Here is a 27,824-nt window from a genome sequence, read left to right as displayed (position 1 = left end):
GGACTTGACAATGTGACTTGAACCATTCATACACAACTTGAGCCACGATGTTTTCCCAAAAGGCTAACTGTCCAGTTGGCATGTGATTTTATTTACTTAAAATATCTCAGAAATGTATCTATTGGGAAATCAAGGCCCATCATTACAGCTTTATCCCTTTAATTTTAAAGTATGTTTAAATATTTGAATGCACCAACTTTGAAAAGTAAAACATCATTCAAACCAAACACGCTACTAGAACATCTACCTTAAGTGTTACCTTTTTCTGCTTATTATTCTCTCAATAGCAACAAAACAGAAATCATATCTCCAAATTTGAATGCTGATAAATTTCCTGAATAATCTGAACAGCAAATAAGTAACATTTCATAATGCCATCTCAAATGTCTTTCAGAAAACTGTTAGGAGGGCAAAAAGCCCATAAAGTAAGGCACATGGGTAGGCAATGAGAAGCTGCTGTCCTTCCATGTCCAAGGCCGAAATGAAGATTTTGGAAGCTGAGAGACTGCACCAGCCGATGATGACCAGAGCCAACACAGTTCCAATTGTGTCCCTATAGCAAAGACAAAAGAGATGATTACCTTACATCAGGAGAAAAAGAGATTATTGAATTAGAGCTGCCTCTGAAATGTCCTTGGCACAATATTTATAACTACTTTCTCCATTTGGAAAATAAGACTAAGGAACCAGACAAAGTCAAAGGTCTTAGCCACTTAGAAAACATTTAAGTTAAATTCACTATCAGAGGCTATTTCAGTAAAACTCAAATTAACAGAAACTGAAGAATTCACTCATGTGAATTCTCATATGTCGACATTCAAATCACAACGCTTGAAGTTCTTTTATGTAAATGGTGTGCACAAACTTCCTTTATAGCTACAGATTTCTATCCCTGGCCTTTTCTTCCTAAATGTACCCACAGTAGGAGCACAAAGATCTCTGGACTCGTACTTCAGGAGGGAGCCTCATTGCCCCTGCTCCCAAGCCCACTGCCCAGGTTGTCTGAGATGGCAAAGCCTGACACAGCTCAAGGAGAGAATACATGGAACAGCGATGCACATATTATGTGTGTTGCTTTCCACTTCATTGCTGAAGACCCCCTTAATATGTATGTGTAGATTTTTTGTTGAAGTTGGTATCTTTAAGAATAACCATGGGGTAATGTTTATTTAAGAAGAAATGGGGGGATAAGGTAGTTAAGTCTACTTTGGACATAAAAAAGGAGATGCGGGTGGTAGCCAGTGGATTTATCTTCTCATGTGCAAAGCCGAGTGCATTATTTAGGAAAATAAGACGTAAGGCCTAGAAGAGATTGTGGATTTAGCTAGTTCCCGGCTTAAAAGCAAAGAAGTGCCTTAGCAAAACCTGCACAGTAGAATGGGCATCCAATCAGAATCTCCTAACTGCTGGCACACGGTGGTTTTCACCATCAAACTGCACTGCCTCCCCTGATCCTGGTTGAATCTGAAGTTGAGAACTGAGTTTATTATTTGTGAGAACGACGGGTCTATCTATGTTTATACCAAACAACATAGTACATGGGGCAGCCTGCTTGCCAAAGAACTCCATATGCAAAAAGGTGGAATTTTTCCATGGATGGGACTCACTAAATACACTTCCAACTCACTTGTATTTATAAATTCAAAGTATTCATTTCTTCCTTGTTCCTCTATTTTAAATGTTAAGAGTATTTTCTAATAAGAATTTACTCTAAGTTATTGTTAAGGATATTACTGTAAAAATAAGACCATACTGTAAAAACACTTACAACAAAATCATTTTCAATAATGCTATGAAACATATTCTATGAGAGTATATCTAAATAAAAACATTAAAGGATTTTCTAAAATGCCTAACTTGGCTTTGGTCAATTCTTTATATAATACCTTATCTAGTGTAGGGTTAATAACTAAAAATGTGTATCATCCAAGAAAAAAATGCAAATGGTGTCGCATCAGGATGTGGAATAATGAACATGGATAGCCAATGTTTATTTCTAATTGGGTTTAGAACATGACAAGTGACGAAGGAGGGTTTAATTGCTTGGTTTCCCCAAATCAAAGTGGTCGTGAATCCAAATGCCCTGAGACAGCGCCGGACAGAAACTTACCTAATGCATTCTAAGTAACAGTTTTGAACTACAAACACTAACTGCTCAGGAAGCAACAAAGAGAAAGAGTCAAAGCAACAAAGGCAGCTTCTTGACTGAGCATATATGCCATAAAGTTCTCTCGCGTTCACATCCTCATCAGGGTTCCTGGGAATTCTGCACGGCGTGGAGCCCAGCTCCTGGGCACGGCTGCTTCCAGCCTGGAAGACGCAGTGCCTGGAAGCTGAGGCAGTCAGTCAGTGTTCACCAGGCACTTACTCTTCCCAAATCAAACAAGTGAATTTTCTTTACTTTTTATATTACCCATGACAATAGTTCATACTGAAGAATGTGACAAATTACAAACGGCCAGTTTTAAAGATTCGTTGAATCCATTTTTTAAATTATTAAAAGAGAAACAGCACCTTAGCCAAAACTGACCTTCTGTCCTGAGTCTGCCTGTAGCTTTTAAGAGTCATTGGATTCCCCAAGTCCACTCCCAAAATGACCACCAAGAGCTTAACTGTTGGACTGGTGTGGCGAGCCTTGGCGGTGATTGCGAAGGGGTGGGGGTGGGGGGGGCGGAGGGGGCGATTAGCGAGCGCAGACACTTACTGTAGCGAAAAGAAGACGGCACAGCTGGACAGGATGACCATGGGGAGCAGGCAGTAACCCAGCACACTCGCCACGCAGCCGTAGGTCACGCCGGAAGAGCTCATCAAGTTCAGCAAGGCGTACATCCCCAGGCAGCCGATGGCACTCATGCCGTAGAGGTACCCAAACTGCACTTTTCCTGCCTGAAACGATGAGAGGAAAACGCTCTGAACACATCAAGGGAAAAATCAGAATGTCAGCAAATCAGAGAGCATATTAGAATCAATCAGCTCAGTGCTGTTCCAGTTCTTTGTCGTACTCACAATTATCAGGAAAAAATATTGGCTATGATATGAATTCAGTTCCTGAAAACAAACACCCCCGACTATACTGGGGATGGCACAAGCCTGCTACAGAAAGTATTGTATCACACGTTGCCTATTAGAGATACAGGGCATAGGTAAGAATATAGTTTCTCTTCATATTTGTCAAATAATTAAATAAATGAATCACTTGGTGAAAAAACTCCAATTTAATCCTGGAGATGTACAAGGCATATTAGTAATATTAGCAAACACCTAGGGGAAGGGTTTTCAGGAACGTGGACAAAAAGAAAGGGGAGGTGGGGTCAAGGGTGGGAAGTGGGGATGGCTGGGGTGGGGCAGTGGAGGGCAGAAATGGAGCAACTGTACTTGAGCAAAAATAAAAAAATGTGAAAAAGAAAATAATAATAAAAATAAGCAAACATCTATAGAATTTACTATGTTTGGACCTATTATAAGCATTTAACACTTATAACTCACTTAATCCACTCAAGAATCCTATGAGATAGGTACCATTATTTTACCAATTTACACAGAAGAAAGGTGAGAGGGAGAAAGTTTCAGTAACTTTCCCAAAATAACATAATGCCAATTGGCGGAGCTTGGCTTTGAACCAAGGCAATTTGGCTCTAAAATTTAGGTCCTTAACATCTATAGGAGCTTTCACAAGTCCTAAAATAAAGGAACTCATTTAACCTTTAACAACCCAGCATACCCCAAACTCATTTGGCCACAGGCAATTTTGTTTTCATTGCCCGTTTAACTGGACACATCTCATGAAAAGCTGATTTATATGAGCTACCTGGTAATGAATCATAGAAGAGCTACTGTTAAGGGAATTCAGTGGTGTTCAGAATCGACCACTGATCTTCTGAGAACTTACACAAACAGCCATTATTCACTACGTATCTCTATTAAACCAGTCTAGGGAAAGTCCCAGTCTACTATTAATTCAATAGAGGCCATTTTACCATTGGCTACTAGAGGATGCTAAAGCTCCAGTAAAGAATGAATTTAGTTTTTATATTTGCATTCATCTGATCAGAAATTCTAGATAAAGGCCGGATCAGCTCGCTGGAATTCCCTCAGCAGCTATGCAAAAACAGCCAAGGATCTGGAAAAGTGATTCAGAAAGAGTTCATCAGCTGTCATTTTTTCCCTCTCCATAGCTGTTATCCATGAAATCCCTGTGCCTCAGAGAACAGAAGGATGGGTATTTTGTGATTAATGAAGGGTGATGGAGAAGGTGATGGCCACTTTAATGTTCAGAATTGTCCAGCTAATTTCATTTCTTCTTCCTCTGCAGTTAAGGAGGTTAGTCACTCCCTACCAAGTTCTTTCACAAAACGTCCCTGGGCTATGCTGGCAGAATTCTCTCCTGCATTAGTCATAACAAGTTCTTACCAAACATCTTTTGTATTTTAGGGGTATTTTTGTGAAAGAACACTAATAACATTAATGGACATGCTAAGAGAAAAAAAAACATCAGTTTTGTACCGTACCATTGGGTGAGTTTGTTCCACTTGGAAAACAGTGACACTTCAAATCACTTTGATGTGTTAGAAAAATATTGTATGTACTACTTGAACTGAATGTGATAATTCTGAGATAGTGATAGTTGTGATGGTGAAAAGCAGGTTCTCTACACCTAAAGGACACATAGCTGGCCCTTCCTGGTCCTAAGAAGTTTTGTGAAGGGCGTGGAGTGAATAAGTGGTGAAGCAGTAAAGAAAAAAGGTTACTAATTTGGTAGCAAAAATACTTTTGTCTCTTTCCAGGTCAGTTGTTGGCATTTTTCTTCATAATTTTCTCTTGTTACTTTATTCAATTTAAATTTTGATTCCACTTGGCAAGGGCTGCTGCCATCGTTTAATTTGTTTCAGATTGTAACAAGGGCTTGAAAAATGAAAAGTAAGTGCTCCTTTTTTGTAAATACCCACAGAGAAGGGATCACAGAGCTGAGTTGCCAGAAAGGCAGGGGGTTGGGAGTGGACTAAAGGGAGGACAGGTATTGACCGCATGGTGATAGTAACTAGACTTCTGGGGGTGATCGTTTTAGTGAGTACGGATGTCGGATTACGGTGTTGTACTCCTGGAACATATTCAGTTTTTTTAAAAAGAAAGAAAAATGAAAAGTACCATTTTCTTAACCTCGATATTTTCAGAATTCTCCCTGTACCACCTTCATTACTAAATCTTTATACGAAATACTTGTTCATGTGATTATGCTTCTATATTGGCCATGTATATTCCTTTCTCAGATCACGCTCTTACTTCCATAATAAATAAATTAATAAACATATAAATAAATACATACAAAATAAAACCATAGCTTTAAACCAGTTGTCTTATTGCATTTGGGATGAACATAATTTTGAGAGAAATAATAAGTAAAATTAAATTTGTTTAAGTGTGTGAAGCTGTTTGTTCAGGTTGGCCTTCTTCAACATGAGGAAAGCCCACTGAAAGGTGCTGTGGTAAATATTTTACCACATTTTTTGCTTCAAAATCGGAAAAGTGATGAGTACATGACTGCGAACCATCTACCTCCAGAGACCATGAATGGACTGGGACATTGTTTCTGGATTTCCTATTGATTTTTCTAGTACATATATATTCCAGCCCATAAAATCATCCTTTACGCTTTTTAATTTAATCTTTATTGTATTTTTTCATTGCCATTTAGCCCCCTTATATCCTCCATCCCCAGCAACCATCACACTGCTGTCCAGGTCCATGAGTCCCTTCCCCTTTTGGCTCAATCCCTCCCCCACTCACCTTGCCCCCACCAGCTGTCATCTGTTCTCCATCTATGAGTCTGTCTCTGTTTTGCGTTATGTTTTAATTTGAGATACATGGCAGGGCTCACTTAACTTCAAGTGAATTGTGAGTTAAATTTGACTTCACCAACATCTACTTTATTTGTTTGTTTCGGATCTGATTGCTTTACATATATTAGAATAAATTCCAAAGTAACCATATACTCATGGTAAAAAATTGAAGTATCATATTTTTCAGACTATAAAATGCACCCCCACCCCAATTTGGGAGGCATAATGGTTGTTAATGATGCTGTTGAGTTCTGTTTACATTTACATTGTTGAAATATTAGGTTATTTATGTTATTAAATATTTTACCACATTTTTTGCTGCAATTTTTTTATATTTTCCTCCTCTAAAACCTGGGTGCATCTTATGGTCCAAAAATATGGTAATAATGTTTTCCTAAAAAGTTTCAAAAATATTCCTTTTCAAATAGTCCCCATAATATCAGAACTGAAAGACAGCTTAAGTAGCCATTTAATGAACAATATTTGTCTTCAAAATTAAGAAATGAAGCCCTAGAAACAGCAAACAAAAGATTCAAGATCACACCTTGAAGCAAAGTTAGGGGTAGTTGAGCTCTTTGCCTAAGTTGGTCTGTGCTTAAGTCAAAACAGTGACCAGAGGGAAGAGGGAAGGGAATTTCAGGGGAAATAGGGGAGGGATTTAGAGGAACAAATATAAAGGATACATGGACCACAACTGAGAAGGGTGGAAATGGGAGGGAGAGGGGGAGCACTGGGGGGTGGGATGGGATGGGAGTAATAGACAGAAAACTGTACTTAAATAATAATTAAATTTAAAAAAGAGAGATTAAAAAAAAGAAAAAAACCAGAGAATATTTAAACAGCCCTGGCTAAAATTGTATATACCCTAGAAAGATCTTAATGGTATTAATACTCTCCTTTAAAGGATGGTAATGGGAGTATTTCTAGAGAAAAACAAACAGCTGTTATATTGCAAATTACTTGAAAAAGAAAGATGAGTTAATATATTAAATTGATTGTTTCTGACTATTTGATTAATTGACACGGTTTTACTTAGCAGCTTAATCTAAGATTATCGAATTACTGTGACAAAGACAGAAGGGAAGTTAGAGACTAAATTAAAACTCTAGTTGAGATACTGTTTGATTTACAGAGTATTTGTATTTGTTGTAGTTCAAAGAAAGAAATAAAATGCTGCTACCAAATACTATTGTACCGAGAAAATATACTGTGATTATTGACCCCATTATCAAGCAGAAACTAGATGGCTGTCAGTGTTTTGATACTTGTATTAAGTAGTTAATAAATAAAAATTGAACATTTATTTAATTGCAAATAACATGTTAAAGCTACTTTTAAAAATTGTAATTACATTGGAAAACAATTATGGGAAGTAGCTGTAAGAGGAGCAAGTAAAACAGGCCTAAAATCTTTAATTTCTTATATTATTTCTTCTGCCTTATTAAGGATCATTTTGTGCCTTAATAAAACTATATTTTTAAGACTAGCTTGACTTCCGCCAAGATGGAGGCATAGGTGGAAACACTGTGCCTTCTCCCACAACCAAGTTTGAATACAACAAAGGTTTGGAGAAACAAAGACACAACCAAAGGACAGAAAATTGAATTATACGGTAGTCCAACTACATCTAACCGTTCAACGGGACGGTAAGAGGGGCGGATCCAGCAGCGAGCAGGTCGACTCAGGCGCGCAGGCAGACGGGAACCAGTTGGGGTGCGGAGCAGACCGTGGGCGCATATTCGAGCACAGTGAGACAGACCACGCAGGCCCCAGGGGGCGAGGGCTGACGGCGGTGGCACACTCGCATGCAGTGGGACGAAACGCGTGGGCTCAGTGACGGCAGCAACTGCGGCACCGGTGAGGGCCGCAGCGGCAGGCGTCGGACAGGACACCATAGTCCCTCTTTGACCCCGCCCCCACATACAGCGTCACAACCCAGCGACTTAGTTGCCCTGCAATACCGGTGAGAGCCATTGTCGCTCTTTGACCCCGCGCCCACATACAGCGTCACAACCCAGCGACTTAGTTGCCCTGTTCTAGTGAACACATTAGGGCTCTGATCCTGCTATGGAACAGGCACGAACAACCCGAAAGATGGCACAAGAAGAACTCAAAGTCCCAGAGCCAATAACTCTAAGCGACCACGAAATTGCCAGCCTCTCAGAAGCAAAATTCAGGACACTATTTATCAGGATGCTCACAGAACTGGTAGATTATAGTCACAAATTAGAGGAACAAAGTCACAAATTAGAGGAATATATGAAGGCTAAACTAATTGAAATGAAGGGAGATGCACAGGAAACCAATAGTGATGGAAAGGAAACGGGGACTCAAATCAATGGAATGGACCAGAAGGAAGAACAAAACATCCCACCAGAAAGGAATGAAGAAATGAGAATTCAAAAAAATGAGGAGAGGCTTAGGAACCTCCAGGACATCTTTAAACGTTCCAACATCCGAATTATAGGGGTACCAGAAGGGGGAAAGAAACAGCCACGAGTGGAAAACATATTTGAACAAATAATAAAGGAGAACTTCCCCAGTCTGGCAAAGGAAATAGACTTCCAGGAAATCCAGGAAGCTCAGAGAGTGCCAAAGAAGTTGGACCCAAGAAGGAACACACCAAGGCACATCATAATTACATTAGCCAAGACTAAAATGAAGGAGAGAATCCTAGAAGCAGCAAGGGATAAGGGGACAGTCACCTACAAAGGAGTACCCATCAGACTGTCAGCGGATTTCTCAAAAGAGACCTTACAGGCAAGAAGGGGCTGGAAAGAAGTATTCCAAGTCATGAAATCCAAAGACCTACAGCCAAGATTGCTTTATCCAGCAAAACTTTCATTTAGAATGGAAGGACAGATAAAGTGCTTCTCAGATAAGGTCAAGTTCAAGGAGTTCATCATCACCAAGCCCTTATTATATGAAATGCTAAAGGGACTTATATAAGAAAAAGAAGATGAAAAATATGAACAGTGAAAGGACAGCAAACACACAGTTATTAACAACCACACCTAAAACAAAAGCAAACCAAGAGGACAGCTAGATCAGGAGTGGAACCATAGAAATGAAGAACACATGGAGGGTTAGAAACAGGGGGGTGGGAGGAGGAGAAGGGGGGAGAAGGCACAGAAAATAGCATAGATGGTAGGTAGAAAATAGATAGGGGGGAGGGCGAGAATAGTGGGGGAAATATAGAATCTAAAGAACTTGAGACACGTGGTTATAAACTAAGGGGGGGAGGGAGGGTGCGGGTGGAAGGGATTGAAGGGGGGGAATAGAACAACTGTAATGGTATAATCAATAAAATATATTTAAAAAAAGCTAAAAATATATATATATATTTTTTATTGATAAAAAAAGACTAGCTCAATCATATTTTTCATCCTCTGTTTTTAATATTTTAGCATGCCCATCTTGGTGTAAAATAATAGACCTATTCTCATTTCTTCTTTTTCTTCCATTTTTTAAAAAATGAAACACTTTTCAAAACTATGAGCTAGGATGCTATCTAAACTTAATTTGGGAGGAAATATGTGCATTTTAATGTTTGAGGTGTCTTTTACTATCATTACTTCCACATATAAAGGATGAAAAAGGTATATTTTCCACAAGGAAAATGGTAGAGTCAGGAAGAAAAAATGTCCTCATAAAAAGCATAAAACTAAAATAACAAGGGAAATAAATACATTGATCGAATAAACAAATCATAGGTTATGGATACAAGTTAATGTACCCATAGTAGCCTAGCCAGAAAGCAACAAGGAGACCCACCTCATACATCACAGGGTCTTAGAAACACTCTGGAGAGACACCCCAGCGAAGAAAATGATGGACAAAGAAAAAGGATTTCTCTACTGCCATAACCCAAGTTTCACAAGAAGCAAGAAAGAAAATCGAAGCCTTATATTTCCCAAACCCATGTGCTCCTTCAACGATTCCAGATTGACAGTTTTTCTTAATAACAAGGACGACGTAAACGATTTCCTGCTTTGTTGATAATTTTGCGTGGCAGTTTCTCTTTTGTTACTTCTAGTTCGGTTAAATGTGTCTCTCCTCCCACCCCCCGCCAAACAATGTAGTTATAAATTGAACAAACAAGTTTCACTGTATACGGTGACACACTGCCTTCTGTATTTACAACGAATCTCTGCAAAAATGACATTGGAAAGGACACGTTAAAATCTGATGCCGCTGTCCATTACCAGAAGCAGGGTGGCTCCCAGGGCAACACAGAACAGGATGGGCCCTGCTAAGTCGGTTTCATTCATAATGCTGCCATCTGCTGGCTTCAGTGGGTTTAACACTGTCAAGGTTTTTTGCCAGATGTGATCAAAATTAATTCCAAGTTCTGCAAAAAGGGGGAAAAAGAGGCAATATAAATATAGAAAAATAAAAATCAGCAATATTCTTTAATTTAACATCTGGTTAATTTACTCGGTGCTCTAATCTGATTGTTGTACTTTCATAATCTAAAATTTTATGTAAAATATAAACCAAAAATAAGTAAATAAATATAGATTTGTATTCCCAATGAGCCAAAATATATTTTAGACAAAAAATTCTATAGGGAAAAATATCCATGATGTATGTAGCAAATGCAAGTTTAAAATCTAGCTGGAAATTGGGAAATGGATAATTTACAGTAAAAAATAAAATAAAATAAAATGGTAGCTAACAGACCCAAAGTCCCTTCCTATTGCCCATTTAGACATTTCTATTGCCTGCAATTCTATTGATAACACTGTCAGAATATTGTCTTATCAAACACAGCATAGATTTTCACCTAGCAGAGGTATCTAACATGAAAGTATTCTTCCCAGGTCTTGGATTTAACTCCCACACTGCTCCATGAGAAGAGCAATGCTATGCTAATTGCCTGGAGTGCTGCTGAGGAGAAAAGGCAAGAAAGCAATCATATGTGCATGCATATTTTAATAAGTTAAATACTCTATGTGGTTGAATACATGCATTTAAAGATTAAATTTTTGAATGAGAGAATATGTTCCTTTTTATGAGTGATGGAGGTAGAATAAAATATTCTGCCATTTGCAATAACGTGGTTGAAGGTTATGTGAAGTGAAATAAGCCAGGAAAGACAAGTACTACATGGTACAAATAATACGTCAAATCTAACAGTTTAAAAAATATATAGTCAAAGTCATAGAAACAGAGTATAAAAGTTGTTGCCAGGGGCTAAGGGTGGGGGACATAGGGAGTGGTTGGTAAAAGGGTACAACCACTCCACCTCAATCCCTGCAAAAACAACCAAAAAAAAAAACAACCCATGCTTTCAATCAAGTCAATATGCATCTAATCTGATAATGGTTGTATTTTTTTAATTGAACCCAAGTTTCCCATGTGAAACATGGTCTCCTACAATCTCCTGCCTGTGGCTTTCAACTTCCCTTCTCAGGATTTAGTAACTCCAGTCAGATACAGAGTACAGTTCAAATTCTTTTACAATGGCTCATACCATCTAAATAACTTGCAAATGACATTCTATATGCAGAAGACTGGATGGACTTTTAATAATCGCCTTGCCACAGAGGGGCCTTGCTTTACTCGGGACCTAGACATCTTTCAGAAGGTCAGGCAGAAGTTGGTCTGAATTAGGGTAGAAAGCATATTCTTTCACTGATTTCATGCTCAGATTGATGACTGCTATTCCAAGCTTGAAAAGGGAAAAAAAATTAGCTGCTTCAATTGTGAGCAAACAAGCTACTTACAACATCCAGGTTGCAACCACTTTATATTTCTTAATGAACATACACTTTGGATAATATGAGTAGCTCACCAAGCTTAAAATAAGGTTAGAATGTCCAATGCAATTTTTAAAATAGCAGACTTTAGAAAATTGAGAAGTACTGTAAGTTAATTCTACCTGAGACTTACATTGCTTTCAAACTTTAGTTTCACTTTATGTGTGTATGTTAACAATATTTTCAGTATTTACCACATAAAATGGCCTTCAATTCAAAGTATCTTTTTCTCAGAAGAGCATAATTATCCCTGAAGAAATTGAGATGAAAAATACTTTGTGAGACATTATTACTGATTTCTAAAACTTATTTGATGGCACAAAGAACTTCTACAGGTTTCAACATTGAGTCATGAAACAGTGAATGAACATAATAAGACCTAACATATATTTTCTTAAGATATATGTTTTCTACCAAAATATACTGACATAATCCAGGGTGAGAAAAACTAGGTTTACAGATGTGAGTTTGTGAAATACAGCTTATTATTATACTATATTTATTAATTATTGCATTATTTTTCATATGAGCAACTGTAAACCTACTTTTGCCTAACCCTTTATTTTATTTTCAAATTTATTAAAAGGTATGCAAATGAGATTATAAGTATTTATTATTAGATAATGTAATATAAAACCTTATTATGAAAAATAAAGTTGCTGTGAAATTTGAATACAAAATTATTGTTTTACCGCCATCTAGTGGTAGTAAAGTATGTGACATAAATGCTATAGGATCAGTCAGTGTATCTATTTTCTCTGCGAATTGTGTCATTGGCTTTTCTAATATAAACATCAGGCTATGCCACAGATACGAATACCAATACCAAATATCACAGTAATTTTTCTAGTTTGATAGATTTAAATTGACTATTAGTCTTCAAAGTGTATTTGTTAACATATTGATTGTACATTATCAAAATAGCAAAAGTTATTCTTACATAAAACCAAACAAATCTTTTTTTTAAAGATTTTATTTATTTATTTTTAGAGAGCGGGGAAGATAGGGATAAAGAGAGGGAAACATCAATGGGTGGTTGCCCCTAGCGTGCCCCCTACTGGGGACCTGGCCCACAACCCAGACATGTGCCCCAACTGGGAATCCAACCAGCGACCCTTTGGTTTGCAGGCCGGCACAAAATACGCTGAGCCACACCAGCCTGGGCCCAAAAAGTCTTTTAGACACAAAGTATTTAAGGAATAAACAAGCACAGCTTCAAAGAGCATGTTTTTGTGCAGGGTATATTAATTATTGTAGATTCATGATTTTAGGGGTTGTTTCAGTGTACACTAAATAAAAGCTAGAAAATGCCATTTGCCACCTTATTATAGAAATTCTGCCTATGGCCCTTTCACAGCTCTTACAGAGATGAAGCTTGAGACTCATAAAGTTCTCCGGACTGAAGAGCATATTAGATCAAAGGTTGGAAATTTCATAGATTCAAAATGAAAAATTATGTTAAGCTCTCTGTCTTCTAATATACTGTACATTTGGGGGGGATAATCGCAAAGGAAAAGAATAATTGAGAAATTTCCTTTGAGCTGTATAAAGAGAGGGCAAATCTGGCATAGTTTTTGTTCAAACTTAAAGAGACATTAGGGGCAGATGTATTACAGTTTAGTAGACCACAATAGAGCCATTTCAGTTAAGTAAAAAAGAATTATTTTCAATAAATGTTACCCCAAAATGGTTAATTTTTAAAGAAAATACAGTTAAATCCTGCTTCGCATACTAACCCAATGTTCAATTATTCCAAATTTTAAATGCAAAACCAAAAGTTAATCTAAAAATTTAAAAATACATAAAAGGATATAAGCAGTATCTAGAGTTTGAGGAATATATTCTAAACAGAATAGCGATTGGAACTAAAAGTTATCAAGGAAAATATTGTGGAGTTGAAAACATAAATATTAAGATGTCTATATTCCCTAATGTCCCATAAACAAATTAGATGGCAAACACAATCTAGGAAAACATGTTTGAAATACATACTCCAGAAAATAGTTAATATCTTTACTTTGTAAATATCTCTAAAAATAAACAAAGAAAATTATGATTCTATCCAAGAATGTGACAAGCAGATAGAAGTAAAATGTCAATAAGCATGCAAAATGTCTGTCTTTTCTAGTAACCAAGAAATGCAAAGCATTAACTTGTGCCTTTTTGCTGAGCAAATTAACAAAAACACTTGACATTCTACTCCTGAGGTGTAGCAGGAAACCGTTTCCATGGGTTTGCGGGGCAGTGTCCGGTGTACGTGCACACTGACCAGTAATCCCACCGTACGATTCCATCCCAACGGCAGGCTCAATGGTACAGGTCAAAGTTGTTTACCATGAACTTTGCCAAAATATCATATTTTATAAAAAAGAAAAACAGGACGAGGATTGAACGTGGATGGGGGGCAGGGCAGGGTAGAGCAAGGGGGAAAGTGGGGACAACTGTTACTGAACAACCATTGAAATTTTTTTAAAACACTCTGATAAATTTAAATTATGGCATTTCTGTGTGATAAAGTATTATGAATCCATTCCATATCATGTTTTCTCCTTTTTCATTTATTTCATTTTTTAGGATTCCACATATAGTGATATCATGATATTTGTTTTTCTTTGACTTATTTCACTTAGCAAAATGCATGGAGTGTATTGTACATCATGTTTTCAAGTAATATGTAATGATTTTAAAGACTACATGTATAGAAATGCTCATGATATAATGTAACTGCAAAGATACATAATGTCATGCATATATACACATACATAGGAAAACAGAATATAGTCTTAAAAATACATCAAATTGTTAATGGAGGTCATGTCTCAGATAAAATTTTAGGTGATTTTTCTATTTTTATTTGTGTATTTCCATTATTTTCCAAATCTCTGTAATGAACACTGATTACTTTATAATTCAACAACTGTCAGTTTTTAACAATAAAGCTGTTGGTTGAGACAAGGAAAATGTTTAATGAGAGTAGCATGTAAATTTCATGTGTTGATTATTAATCACAGAGACAAATTAGAATGAACTGGTTAAGCAAAAACAATTCAAAACGTAACTGGCTTTAAATGAGCCAAAAAATGTACTAGAATTTTCTGTGCTTTACTGAATGATTTAAACCCTTCAACTTTTTAAACTTTTAAGGCAAAGAAAGAATATTTTAATGCCAGTTGGCTGACTGTAAAGCAAATAAAGATCTTTTGATGCAAAATACAGGGAATTTTAACCTATCCCTTTTCACTTGACAACAAATAAAGGCTTTGGAGCCATTAACCCTGAATATTTCTCCTTAGCTCTCATGTCTCAGTTTTCGAGCACCTATACTTAAAGCATTCTGTTGACACTAATGAGAGATATAAGCATCAACACAATGTATATATATATATATATATATATATATATATATATACACATTGTAGATACATATATATATACAATGTGTCTCTCATATATATATATGAGAGAAAGAGAGAGAGAGAGAGAAAACACCCCTGAATGTGGGGTGGGGTTCCCCCCACAGGGTCCCCCCCACTGGCCACCGTGGATGAGAATAAGTCTACCAAGACACAATCTGCTTGGGGAGAAAAGGTGGCCCAGAGCCTTTTCCTCAATGGGCTTTTGTCAGGTTCATTTTGCACAGGAATACAGGTAAAGGGATATCATTATCAGGCAGTAAGGATCAAACAATAGATAACATACAAAGAACTATGAGGACTTATTCTGAGTCAGGATCTGTTAACCAAAGGGCTACAAAACTTTGGGAAACAAACTCTTTTTCTGCTTGGACCTTTATCATTGAATTGAGAGCATTCTTAACAAAGCAGGTTTCATAGGAGTTTATATATTCTTTCTTAGGCCTGATCACCCAGGGAACCCACCCTTTCCAGCACAGGGCTGCACCACACTCTGTCATTGTTTTAGGCTTAAATCAGGCAGAGGAAGGAAGGCAGCCAAGAGATTAGGAGACTTCTTGCAGACAGAATGAGAACTCAGGCTATGTCAAAGCCAAGGGCTAGGGTCCATCACTCCCTTTCTCCATAGCCCCCCAAGTCCTTCCCTGGGGGCCTCTCCATGATTGTGCCTGTCTTAGGTCATTCCCCTCTTACCCGTCATTGGCTAACCAACCAAGCATTGGAGGCCAGTTATGGATGAAGTAAAAGGAGCAGAAGCAGTGCTCCTGCCAGGGAGATACGCTTTGTCTCTTCAGTGGCTTATGGTCTAAAGGTTGCTCACTCAGCCCTAGCCATGGGGGCAGATTACAGTTTCTGAAACCAGGCAGAGGGGTTCCCAACACCTGAAATCCCCTGAGGATCTCCAACTGCAAGGGTCTCTGTGTTTCCTTGTAACCAATAGTGCTACTTACAGGAACCATAATCCTCATCCAGCCATGCCTAGCTGAGATTAGCAGGCACATATGAGCTAGGCCTGTCTTCATGATAACAAACAAACACTAGGAAGTTCAGAAACTACACCTTTTGCTTCCAGGAAAATAGAGCATAAAATAAAATAGGCTGTAATAAAAGTAGTTTCATTAAAAAAATAGTTTCATTAACTGGGGTTGCCAGGGTGGTTACTTTGATGCGAACACTTTCGAAAAGACGAGACGCCTTCACTGTTGTTCAAATTGGAGAAACAGTGAGGACACATGTACCAACTGCAGCAATGGCACAGCAAGAGCAGGTACCTACTTGCAGTTCCCCCCACCCAGACATGCAACAGACCTCCACCGGCGTTAGCGTCTTGAACTGGCAGGCGTGTTTACACGTGGAACGATCACACGGGAAACGCGGTGCGCCGCATGCTGTCGGCGCGCAGTAAGTGCGGATTATTGCCATCATTCTCGAGCTGTGCACACACCACTAGCACTTCCTTAACTTATCTTCTAGCAGGGGAGGCTCTTCGTCAAACCCGTCGACGTAGGGAGACGGTGAATAATACGCCGAGGTGGATGCTGGCTGGAAAACCTGCCCGGTGTACCCCGCTGACATGACGGCCTCCGGGGGCACAAAGGCAGGCTGAGGCTGGTCGCTGGCCCGTGGGCTAGAGGAAGGAAAAGCGGGTGTTTATACGTCCGAGAAAGGCATATCGGGACAAATCAAGGGAAGACACCACAATTGTTCTTTCATGGACTGTCCTGTTTTATGAACACTTAATCATGAAAAAACTAACTTGCCTAAAGTTTAACTTTAGTTAAAAACATGAAGTAACGGGTCATGAAGACTTCTGGAAGACTGACCCATACCCCCTAAAGTTATTGATTATGTACGATATGCTGGACCCTTTTCTCATAAAATTAAACTCAGCAATGAAAAAGCTGTGACTTTAGTGCCATTTTACGGAATAAAACAGAGGATCCCGGAGAGCGAATGGTAGCCCGGGGTCACGCAGCACTGCAGGGGCGGACTGCGCACTGCCACGGTCTGAGCAGCGCCCCGCTTCTCACTCGCGCTGCTTTCCCCGATCTCCGGGGGCAACCACGGAGGAGGGCAGTCCCTATAAATGCGTGGACGCAGGAAGGCGAAAACCGCAATTTCAGTAGTATAATCAATTCATAGGAAAAATAAGTGCATGAACTGACTATCGGCCGTGAAGAAGCAGACTTTCTTGCTCCGGCGATTCCCAAACAATTATTGACAAAAATAATCTTTGACTCCCTAACCAAAAGTATTTGATGGTGGGCTTTAGTGTCCTCTTTTGAAGTATGCAATTTAGTTTGTCCTCACATGTGTCTTGGCCCACATGATACCTCCTTGAACATGCTTTTGTTTGTTTTTTTATTTCATCATTAGTGGGAGGAACCTGGAAAATAACAATCTTATGAAATACTTTATTGCAAAAGCTAGAGAAAGGAAGAAGGAAAATGAGAGTGTGTGAGGTTATTTGGTCTTTTGTAATTGTTTTTTCCTGAAGGAGGGGGGAGAAATGTAAGGAGTTGTCCTTACTAAGGCTCGTTAAATTTCTTCCATCAAAGCTTTTAGACTAAACCAAGCCAAACACACAATCCAGCATTCTGAACTCTGTAGCTCTTTATGCTCTGTTTATCTTGCAATAGTTACAAAATGGCTTTTCAGACTTTCCTTCCAGCATTAATCTTAATATGAAGTCTGAGAATAACATATCACCCTCCCTTATATAAGCCTGACAGAGAAAATAACCTCTTTTGAAGAATAAAGCTATGAGATAGAAGGAGATACAACCTTTAATCATTCACTAACTCAGCCACAAGTTCATTAAGGGCAGGAACCTGGTGCAATACTTCTTGAATCCTCCACAGTAGTGATTTTTTAACTGCTGTGCTGCAAGAATTTTTAAAATGTGCAATACCTGACTATGTAGTCAGAGGTACTGGCCTCTTTTCCCCTAAGTAGTCAAACAAACAAACAAACAAACAAAAAAAAGACAACAGCTAACACAACCATAGCTGTCCAATGTGAATGAATCAACCGTATTAACCATATTTTGCAGTGTATAACGCACACCCACATTCTTGGCCCAAACTTTCAAGGAAAAAAATCTTTGATTTTAGTTCTTTAATTCAACGTTTTATTTATTAATTTATTTAGATACTTGTTTTTTTGTATTATCAAGATATTTGAGCATTTATTTTTGAACATAAGGATATTGTTATTGCTTTCCAGAGTTATGCTTTTAACACATAAGCATAAATAAAAGATTTAAAAACATTTATATAGATATGGAATTAGTATTACCTGTGTATAATGCACATCCTTTCCCCCCCTCAACAATTTGGGCAACACAGTGTGTACTATACACTGCAAAATACAATATTTTGTAAGATCAGCAAAAATATAATTTGGGGTGTGCCGCAGAAATTTGGTCATTAGCTTATGTGTGCCGTAAGATGAAAAAAGATGGAAAATCACTGTCCCACGGCACATGCTGATTCTGGTATTGTTCATTTAATCATGTAGTATATTTCTAATCTTTTTTTTTCCAACAAAGTAGGCCATCAAAAGTACTGGTAGAAACAACTCATAATTAAGAAAGTAAATGGACTGTCGAATGATAAAGGTTTTCCTATATATGTATTTTTTACTGTACCTATTTCTAGAGAAGTAAAAGGGGCAAATGAAGATGACTCAATGAACCAGTGTCTAAACAAGACTATTGCTCTGACATATTATCTGGCCTCACCAAAACTCATGCCTAGGTACTAATAACCAGGCTTGAGGAAACAGCGTTCACAATTACTCCAGTCCAGACAAAGCAATCTCTGTGAATGAGGGGATTTCATATGGGACTCATCCTCACCCCTGTCAAGAGCAAAATACATTTTTACAGAAAAAAAATTCCCCAGTGCCAAGTAAATCCTATCTCTTTCTCTTCCTATTGTTCTCTCTGCTACTTTATCCAATAAAACACATTCATCAGGAGTTTGGTCTCTATTGACCTTGTTACAATGGATGCATAATATAAAACTTCCCCACTCTCACTCAAGAAGCAACATTTAAAAAATGTTCCTATAAAGAAAAACTCAAAATACCTTTTCTATAGTAATTACTAGGGTCATTTTTATCAGTGTCTAAATTAAAATTTTCTTTTCTTTTATAACTTTGACTTTGTACATGTTGACTATGGTGATTAACACTGTATCTCAATGAAAAAAGTTTAAGCAATACCAAAATAATTACATTATTTATCTATACTCCCACCTGAAAACTCTGCAAATACCCGAGTTCCATGTTTTAGGTTCTTCTCTGAAAAAATGACTCTGAACCATCATCATTTTTACCATATATCTTGAATTGGCACCTAGTCCCACGCTTCTCGTGCTATCCCTTTTAACTCGGTGGTTCCAAATCTAAATGACTAAGCCAACGAAGTTTTCATATTTTTAGTGATGTCTTTCAAGCCTACACAATCCTTTTGTAAAGAAATAAAATTCAGAAGGAATGGGACTGGACACTTTAGTAATGCTGTCACACCCATGAATTTAGTAACCCATTAAAGGCAATTGCATGAGTCAGACTGATATACCCATCACCTCAAGCAACTGTGAGGTGATTACAAAATCCCCCTTTCAAATTGGCAATTGGCTCTTGGTCATATTTCCCCTCTATGGCTTCCGGACTCCATGGAGTTATAGTTCGGCCTGAAATGATAGCCTGACGGTAGGTTTATCCTGAACCACGTAGAGTAATTAGCAAACACAGCGTCTGAAGTCAGACTGCCTGGAGTCGAATTCCAATTTTACAGTGTTAGGCAAATTACCTCATATGCTGTGCCTCAGTCTTTCATCTGTAAAATGAGGATAATAAAAGAACTCATAAAGTTGTTGTGAATTAAATTAGCTAAAATAACCAAAGCACTTAGAATAGTGTTGGGCACACAAAAAGTGATCAATAAGCTTTAGGTAAGTATGTGTATGCGTCTTCCTTCCTGGGACTTACACTAAAATATTCTCAACATCTTTCACACACCCTGGAAGAGTGTCTTCTATATTTGTAAGAGTTGTCTTCCTGTCAGCCACTTTCTCAAAGAAAACAATATTAATGGGAGGCCAAGAATTTGTATCCCTTCTGTGCTGACCATCTCTAGCTTTCTCCCTTTTTGGTTTCCCTGAGATACTCAAAGTGACTCTGACCACATCCCAGACAGTCCGTGTTTTCCTACGAGAAGAACCTCCACTACACACATGTCAGGATTTCTATCTCGGAGCTGCACAGCAATGGCCACACACCTGACCCATGCGAAACCCTCTGTATATTCACCAGTCCTTTAATGTTTCTTTTTTCAGATATAAATATAAATATATTTATAAATTATATTTATAAATATAAATCCAGACCTGGATTTATATTGTTCCAACTAGCCTCCAGAGGCTTGTCTTCCTTTATATGATATTATGTTAAGGTAATGCATAGTCTTTGGCTGGGGAAATTTTTGACCTGTTTCTGAATCAACAAGACTTAACATTCATCTTCCAATGCAAATGTAGAAGGTCACTGTTAGAAGACTCGGTTCTCATTTCTATGGTTGCAGATTTGTTTGTTGCACACAGTTTTCTGAAGCCCATCACATAATCACTAGCTACCTATTTTATTAGAGGTTTGTTTTTTAAAAAACTATAGGTTTGGGCTTCTATCATGATGGTCAGCTGAGCTGCTTTCCTTTGTCAGTTGGCCCCTGGACGGCTTCAGGGGATGAGCTCACTCCCAGTGTCCTACGGAGAGCCAGAGCATAATTCAGATAGTACTAGAAAATGCACCACCAAGTCAGGCCCAGCCACTGTAAGTCTGTCTCCACGTTTGGAGTCCCATTCGAGTACATTGTACTTCACACAATCAGGTGACACTGTATTCCTGCAGGAACCTCAGACGGCAAAGAGTTTCAGAATTTGCAACACCATCAGTGGAAATGGCCTAAGACAACAAATGATATGACAGATTTGTAACACAAATGTGCTGTTGGTTAAAATTTTAGTCTGAACCCACAGAAACTTTTTATCTACCTAAGTCTCCCATCAAGCCAATAACATCAGGCTNGGGCTGAGCTCACTCCCAGCGTCCTACGGAGAGCCAGAGTATAATTCAGATAGTACTAGAAAATGCACCACCAAGTCAGGCCCAGCCACTGTAAGTCTGTTTCCACGTTTGGAGTCCCATTCGAGTACATTGTACTTCACACAATCAGGTGACACTGTATTCCTGCAGGAACCTCAGACGGCAAAGAGTTTCAGAATTTGCAACACCATCAGTGGAAATGGCCTAAGACAACAAATGATATGACAGATTTGTAACACAAATGTGCTGTTGGTTAAAATTTTAGTCTGAACCCGCAGAAACTTTTTATCTACCTAAGTCTCCCATCAAGCCAATAACATCAGGCTTTCTAAGTGTCTTTAGTTAGAACATATCGTTAGGATCCATTCGGTAGTGCAGTCACTTAGGGAATTGTGGCTGGGGGAGTTAGCATACATAGCATTTCCAAATCCTGGCTGGTCTAGCGAGTGAACAGTAACCATGTCATTGACATGCCATTAGCTATGTTTAAACACTAGAGAAAGATCGCGTTTGGGGATTCAAAAAAAATGATGATTCGGTATTCGTCTGTTAAGGTCCTATTCAAATGTACTTTCAAAATACAAAGGGAATTTTCTAGTTGTCACCTTCCTGCAGAAATATCTATTTCTTTCTCTTAATAACTTGACTCAATATCCCATTTCAAAAACTGGAGAAATACAGTGAGGAAATATAACTTACATAACTGACTACCAGTGAATGGAAATGGTGACTACCCAAATGACTGGATAGTAGTTTTCAAACGAGAAAGCTCTTTCTTGTTCATTGTAAAATAAGTAAACTTTTTTTAAAAATAGAAATATCCTCATTGTCTTAGTAAGCACAGTCAGCCAGTTTTTAGATTAGCACGCCATGGAGCTGAACAAGCTTTTTAAAACCAGCTCCCATATATTAGAGCAGCCGGCAGGATGTGGGGGAGAACAGACTCTAAGAGAGAGATTGATTATAACTACCCTCTGGATTGCTATATCTTTTGTCAGGATGATCAGCATATTATTTGACTCGGGGTGTACTTTAATTGAACTATTCACTGAATGAATAAAAGGTCAAATCTCTGGAGTTTGTTTGATGTACACTAATAAATCACTGCTCTGACTCCATGTTTTATGTACCTCATAAAACCACCACAGCTAATATGCCCTTTTCTAATTCCTGAGACCTGCAGTGTGGGTTAGAATTTAAATGTTACCACATCCAAATCAGGACTTGGATTTCATTGCTAAGCAGGCAAGGCTGTTAACCTGATACAATGTAATCAAGAGTTTTCCTCCTTTGGTTGTATTGACCGCCATCTCTCGGTCTTCTTGAGTTCTGGGCAACACTGATATGTACAATCAAATGGAGAAGAAACTGGGCTCAATGGAGTAGGGGAGAAAAGTGCGATCCACGAGTCCCTACTTAAAGGGAAAAGCTCTGTCTCCCTCTTATTAGACATTTCAATGAGGTTTGGCCTGAACACACAGATTGCAGATGCTGCCTTTGTGCTCGTCCTGTGTGGAGCAGAGGAGGGAGAAAAACGGAAGTCCAGGGTGACTGGTTTCTTTCAATGAAACAAGAGAACAGAGCTGAAAATCCCTTTAGGTAGCTTTCCCCGTGGGTGATGTATTTCGAGTTACTGCCCTGTGATACCTCAGGGCTGAAACTACTCCCTTTGCCGGAAGTGTTTGTTTGTTTGTTTGTTTGTTTGTTTTTTCTCTTGACCTTTCAAGATATAAATCATCAGTGAAATAAAATGTTCTTTTTCTGTTGTTCAATTCCACAGTGATTTAGTCAATTCCACATAGCCTTGTCCCTTTCCTCCATTTTAAATATATTTTAATTTTCCCTGTGATACTATTCAGGCAATAGATAGATGGATGCATAGACTGTTTCCCACTACTAAATTCTTATAGTAATCTGATGCTGGACAATATAGAATAAGGGCATGCACGAGGTAAAATTCCAGATATTTAGCTGTTGCAGTTTTTAAAACATTTTCTTCCGATGTGTTTGTCTATCAGGAGAGCAGTGGTTCAGAAGGAGTGGCTGGGAAGCAGCGTGTGTGTGAGCTGCACCTCTCTGACTGCATAGGTAGGCGTGAAAACACGTCCAAACGTTCCTGGGCACAGGTGGAGCGAAGGAGTCCCCATTGCCTGTTGTATTTACTCTGTCTTTTCTTCCTACATCTGAACCTTTCAAGGTACTTATCTGTGTTAAGGAAAGTAAACTTCAAGAATTAACAAATTTGAAATGTTTGTTAAGTGGTTATTTGGCCTAAGCTTTCTGGAATAACATAGTAATCTCATATCTCAATTTGCCCAAGGTGTTCAGTATTTTACTAATATTCATATGTTACTAATATTATTGTCAATAGTACTGTCTTTAGTTTCAAAAATGCCTTGATTTTACAATGAATCATATGCCTACTCTAGTTATGGGCCTAATCAAACAACCCTGCATTAAGATCCGAACCTCATTTCTTACTATCTATGTGACTTTGGAAAATTTTTCTTCTTTTCTCTGCATCCCTGGTCATCATATATAAGTAAAATAATAACACAGAAAATAATAGGTTTCAAAATGTGAATTTTGCTCGTGTCTGAGAGCATATGTGTATTTGCTAAGACTAATTAAATCAGACTTGTTTTGAACTTTAACAGAGAGAAACCTAACTCTTTAGCACATGTGTAGTTTGGCAACTTTGCCTTAGCAGCATCAGTTAGAACAGATGTTGCTTAGAGAAACACTAAAGAGATGCTTAAATGTTAAATAATAATAATAATTAATAATTATAATGATACTTACATCAGGGTTATTTGAGGAGTCAATGAGTTAGTATATGCAATGCTCAGAATTGTTCCTAACACATGGTAAGAGCTCAGTGAATGTTAGTTATTATGAAAGTTGAAAGGTCTGACTCTATTCACGGTTCACTCATGTAAACCCATAAAAGATATCGAAGAAACAACTCTATAACCCAATACAGCAAGTTTAGGTAACTTTAGGCAACAAAATGTAAATTTGCAAACTATAATTACATAAATAAATAACTTTTATATAGCAGCTCTACTTCAACACCCACTTTCCTACACACTGTTGCAAATGTTCTTCATGACAAGTTCATGAAGTGAGTGTTACTAGTGTCCTCAGTTCTCAGTCAAGACACCAATCAAGCAAGCTATATCTTTCCCAATGTCACAGAGAACAGATGCAAGGACCAGAAAACTTGAACCAAATTCTTCTCCCTCTAATTGGCCTACTTGGGGCACTAGTAAAGGATGAACACTAAATTCTTAATTATTTTTATCTTCAATGCAAGTTGAACTGTCAACTCAAATAACTAACACAGTCTGAAATACATTTATCTTGCTTCCATTTAGGAGTTTTCTTTCACACTGGGTTATAATGGCATATTTAATTGTGCACCTCTATGCAACCTGAATTCTTAAATATTGTGAGGTAGAAGATTATGAATTTTTATGTTTGGTTTTAGACTTATCCTTTTTTTATTCCTGACAGACAGCAGGTGCTCAATAAATATGTATTAAATTGAATAAAACATGTTTTTCAAGCAGTGTCTCAGAAAATGTAGTCCCTGTGTTCAGGCTCCCTGTTAAGTGATTGATATTTTGAAAAGAGAGTCAAGCCATTCAGATATGAATGGGTTTGAGGTTGGTTATCAAGGGGATTCATAGAGAACCAAATTCATTTCTCTACCCTTTCCTGATGTTTCTTCTTAGGCACTTCACAAAGGTATGCTTTTGTTTCCTCCAAGGGAACCTCCCTACCTGTAACCCCTTGTCATAATATTATTGTTCTTATATTCTCACCACAAAGTACTTACTTTCTAGGTCCATAAGGACTTCCATAGGTATCAGAATCATTGTAATGCTCCTCTTGATCATCAATGGTATAATTAGATTGGTAAAAATTAGAGTCAAATTGTTCCAAGTTTGACATCCTGAAAAATATGAATGTTTTTTCACTGAGAAGTTTAGGAGTCAATATAACTTTATTTTCATTATTGTTGCTCAGTTATAGTTGTTCTGCTCTCCCATGCCCTGATCCCACCCCCAGGTCCCACAGTCAATCCCCCCACATTGTCCATGCCCACGAGTCCTCTATTCACGTTCCTTGACTTTCCCCTTCCCCTATCTTTCCCCATTATCCCTGTCCTCCCTCTCTGCTGGTCACTGTCAGTTTATCCTTTATTTCCATGTCTCTGGAAATTTTGTTCACTTGTTTGTTTTGTTGATTAGGTTCCACTTATAGGTGAGATCATATGGTATTTGTCTTTCACCACCTGGCTTACTTCACTTAGCATAATGCTCTCCAGTTTTACCCATGCTCTCATGTAGAGCAGGAGTTCCTTCTTTCTTTCTGCTGTGTGGTATTCCATTGTGTAGTAGTCTAGTTCTTCAATCCACTCATTTACTGATGGGAGCTTTGGCTATTTCTAGCACTTGGCTATTGTAAGTAATCCTGCTATGAACATTGGAATGCATAGGTTTTTTTGAATTAGTGTTTCAGGATTCTTAGGGCATAATCAATCCCAGCAGTGGGATTGCTGGAGCAAAAGGTGGTTCCATCAATAAAACTTCTTTAGGTACATTACAAAGATCAATTGGCAATGTGATGATGGATAGATTACTATCAGAGAACAAAGTATTCTTTGGATGGGGTATATTCTTTGGTTGGGAGAAGAATATGGAAATATATGCTAGAAAGCCTTTCACATCTTCAACGTGCATCTTCAAATCCAGTGAACTTTTCTGAGGTTTTCACTCACTGGAAACTAAACAGACTTCAACTAAACAGACTTTAACTGACCTGAAAGAACTGGCTTTCTTCCCCAAATACCTTATCCTCAGCAATTTAAGAGAAAACATTTAAGCCTTGGTATACAGCTAGGAGGCATCTAGAAGGTTTATTTTAAACAATGATAGTTCCTCATTTTAATGAATTATGCATAATCATTTACATGTGAACTTTTTACATATATGCATATGTGGTCTTGCTGCATGTCAGAAAGCAGATGACTGATAACAATAATAGTGTCTCATTCTGATTCTCCCCAGAGCTTTCAAGTCTGCCGAAGGCCTCCCTACTCCCTCCCGGCTGCGTCAGGGGAGGAGGTTCAGCTTTGCTACCAGAACGTCTGTCTTCCTGCGAACTCTCTGCATGGCTTCTATTCACTGTGGGGCGTGAGGGGAATACATGACCTTGATTTATACCTAACAAATAGGAATATCAGAGAGGAGGAGAAGTTGGGGGGGATAGTAATAGGACAGAATGGTGGCTTTTGGGTAAAAATTAGAGAATGTAGTAGAAAAGCTTTTCAACTGGACAGATATGGTTATTCAATTCAACATTTTAATCTTTGTTTTTTCTTGAAGAACTTTTTATTTCAAAAGAGCAAATTTTAAAATCACTAGGAGTAATTCATATAGTTATAATAATCTATTGAATACTACTTATAACATATTTCAAATGCATTGCATAATCATAGCTCTAAAAGCCTCATTAATCAGAAATCAGTAATATTTGAATAACAACTGCCAAACAAAAAAAATCTTAGTTCAATAAAAACACAGAAAACTTTTCTAAAGTTAGATGCAATGGTTCACATATCTGATTTAATAAATCAAGATTTTTTTCATTAGTAATATGTACAAAAGTATCTATAAATTATGTAAGCTAAAATCACTAGGAGAATGTTAAATCTTTTAACAACTTATAATTTAAAAAATTTAAAATTTAATAGCATGACTTTCTCAGCCCATTAAAAGGCTATTATAAAGCATAGAGAGCAATTTCACTGGAAACTACACTAAGTTTTCATAACATGCAAAGTTTTATGTAATATGACTATCAGAGTCCTTACATAACCCAGCCTTATATTTTCCTTAAATGCCAAGTTCTTTTAGAAGGATCAGACACGTACCTTTATATTACTTTTTGTCAGAAGATCCTCCAACAAATGTTGCTTTACTTGAGACATTTATAACAAATCAGCTCGTGAAAAGATGACCTGCTGGTTATATATAGGTTTCTAAATTTGACTCTGACATTGACCAGAAGTTTGCCAAAAGCCAGAGCCAGACACAGTATCTTATAACACTTGTTAAAGTTTACTAACACAGTGTGAGGCGTAGACACATAAAATATGATAAAGTGAAATGGTAGGTTCAGTTTCCGTGTGGGCATGTCTCATTCAACTCTGACTTAGGATCATTTATTTGAGGCAGACAATGGAAAGTGAGAGGAAAACCCCTGTACTTTACAGCCTATGAGAATCAACCTAGACTGCAATGGTAATGACTATCTGAAAACCGAGAGTTGTTATTTTGATCCAAATCTGAACTGTTCAATTTACATAAACAATATTTAGGAAGGCTACCTATGATCTACGTCTGGTTTTTTTCCTTGCTTTTTACTTATCCAGCAGAGCCCAAGACTGATACACTACTGTGATCTAGTGGTACTTTTCACTTGTGGGCATGTTATGCTCCATTTTCCAGCCAGTCCTGATGAGTAGAAGGTATTAGACCGATTTCTACCCCAGGAAACTACCTGAGTTGTTTTCCTCTACATCTGTGAGTCCCTTCCAGAAGGGACCCAGGTAACCTGGCTTTGGATTCCTATCTGGATTTGGTTTTTTGTCCCTAATATCAGGCTCATGGCTCAAGGTCACATTCCCCTAT

The 27,824-nt window shown here is 37.9% G+C and overlaps 1 protein-coding gene across 1 annotated transcript; it reads right to left on the bottom strand.

Moving 5' to 3' along the window:
• Positions 1-78: 78 nt before the first annotated feature.
• On the bottom strand, positions 79-27,138 carry YIPF7 (Yip1 domain family member 7). The gene is made up of 6 exons (XM_037034120.1): positions 27,065-27,138; positions 24,965-25,081; positions 16,479-16,639; positions 10,043-10,188; positions 2,705-2,886; positions 79-553 (listed from the first exon to the last, which is right to left on the bottom strand). The coding sequence occupies exons 2-6, from the start codon at positions 25,078-25,080 to the stop codon at positions 391-393; spliced, it is 768 nt and encodes a 255-aa protein (XP_036890015.1). The 5' UTR covers position 25,081; positions 27,065-27,138; the 3' UTR covers positions 79-390.
• Positions 27,139-27,824: the final 686 nt, after the last annotated feature.

Source organism: Sturnira hondurensis, unplaced genomic scaffold (assembly GCF_014824575.4).
Source record: "Sturnira hondurensis isolate 20B ecotype Veracruz unplaced genomic scaffold, ASM1482457v3 Scaffold0022017, whole genome shotgun sequence".
In the NCBI taxonomy this organism is placed as follows: Eukaryota; Metazoa; Chordata; class Mammalia; order Chiroptera; family Phyllostomidae; genus Sturnira; species Sturnira hondurensis.
This window is presented reverse-complemented; position numbering and strand designations above follow the sequence as displayed.

Excerpts from the sequence above, each read along its gene's own strand:
- YIPF7 (XM_037034120.1), bottom strand. The coding sequence starts at position 25,080 with ATGTCAAACTTGGAACAATTTGACTCTAATTTTTACCAATCTAATTAT. Across the intron at positions 16,640-24,964 it reads AGTCCTTATGGACCTAGAAA|CCCACGGGCCAGCGACCAGC; the intron begins GTAAGTACTTTG and ends TCCTTCCTCTAG. Across the intron at positions 2,887-10,042 it reads TGGGAGCCACCCTGCTTCTG|GCAGGAAAAGTGCAGTTTGG; the intron begins GTAATGGACAGC and ends TCATCGTTTCAG.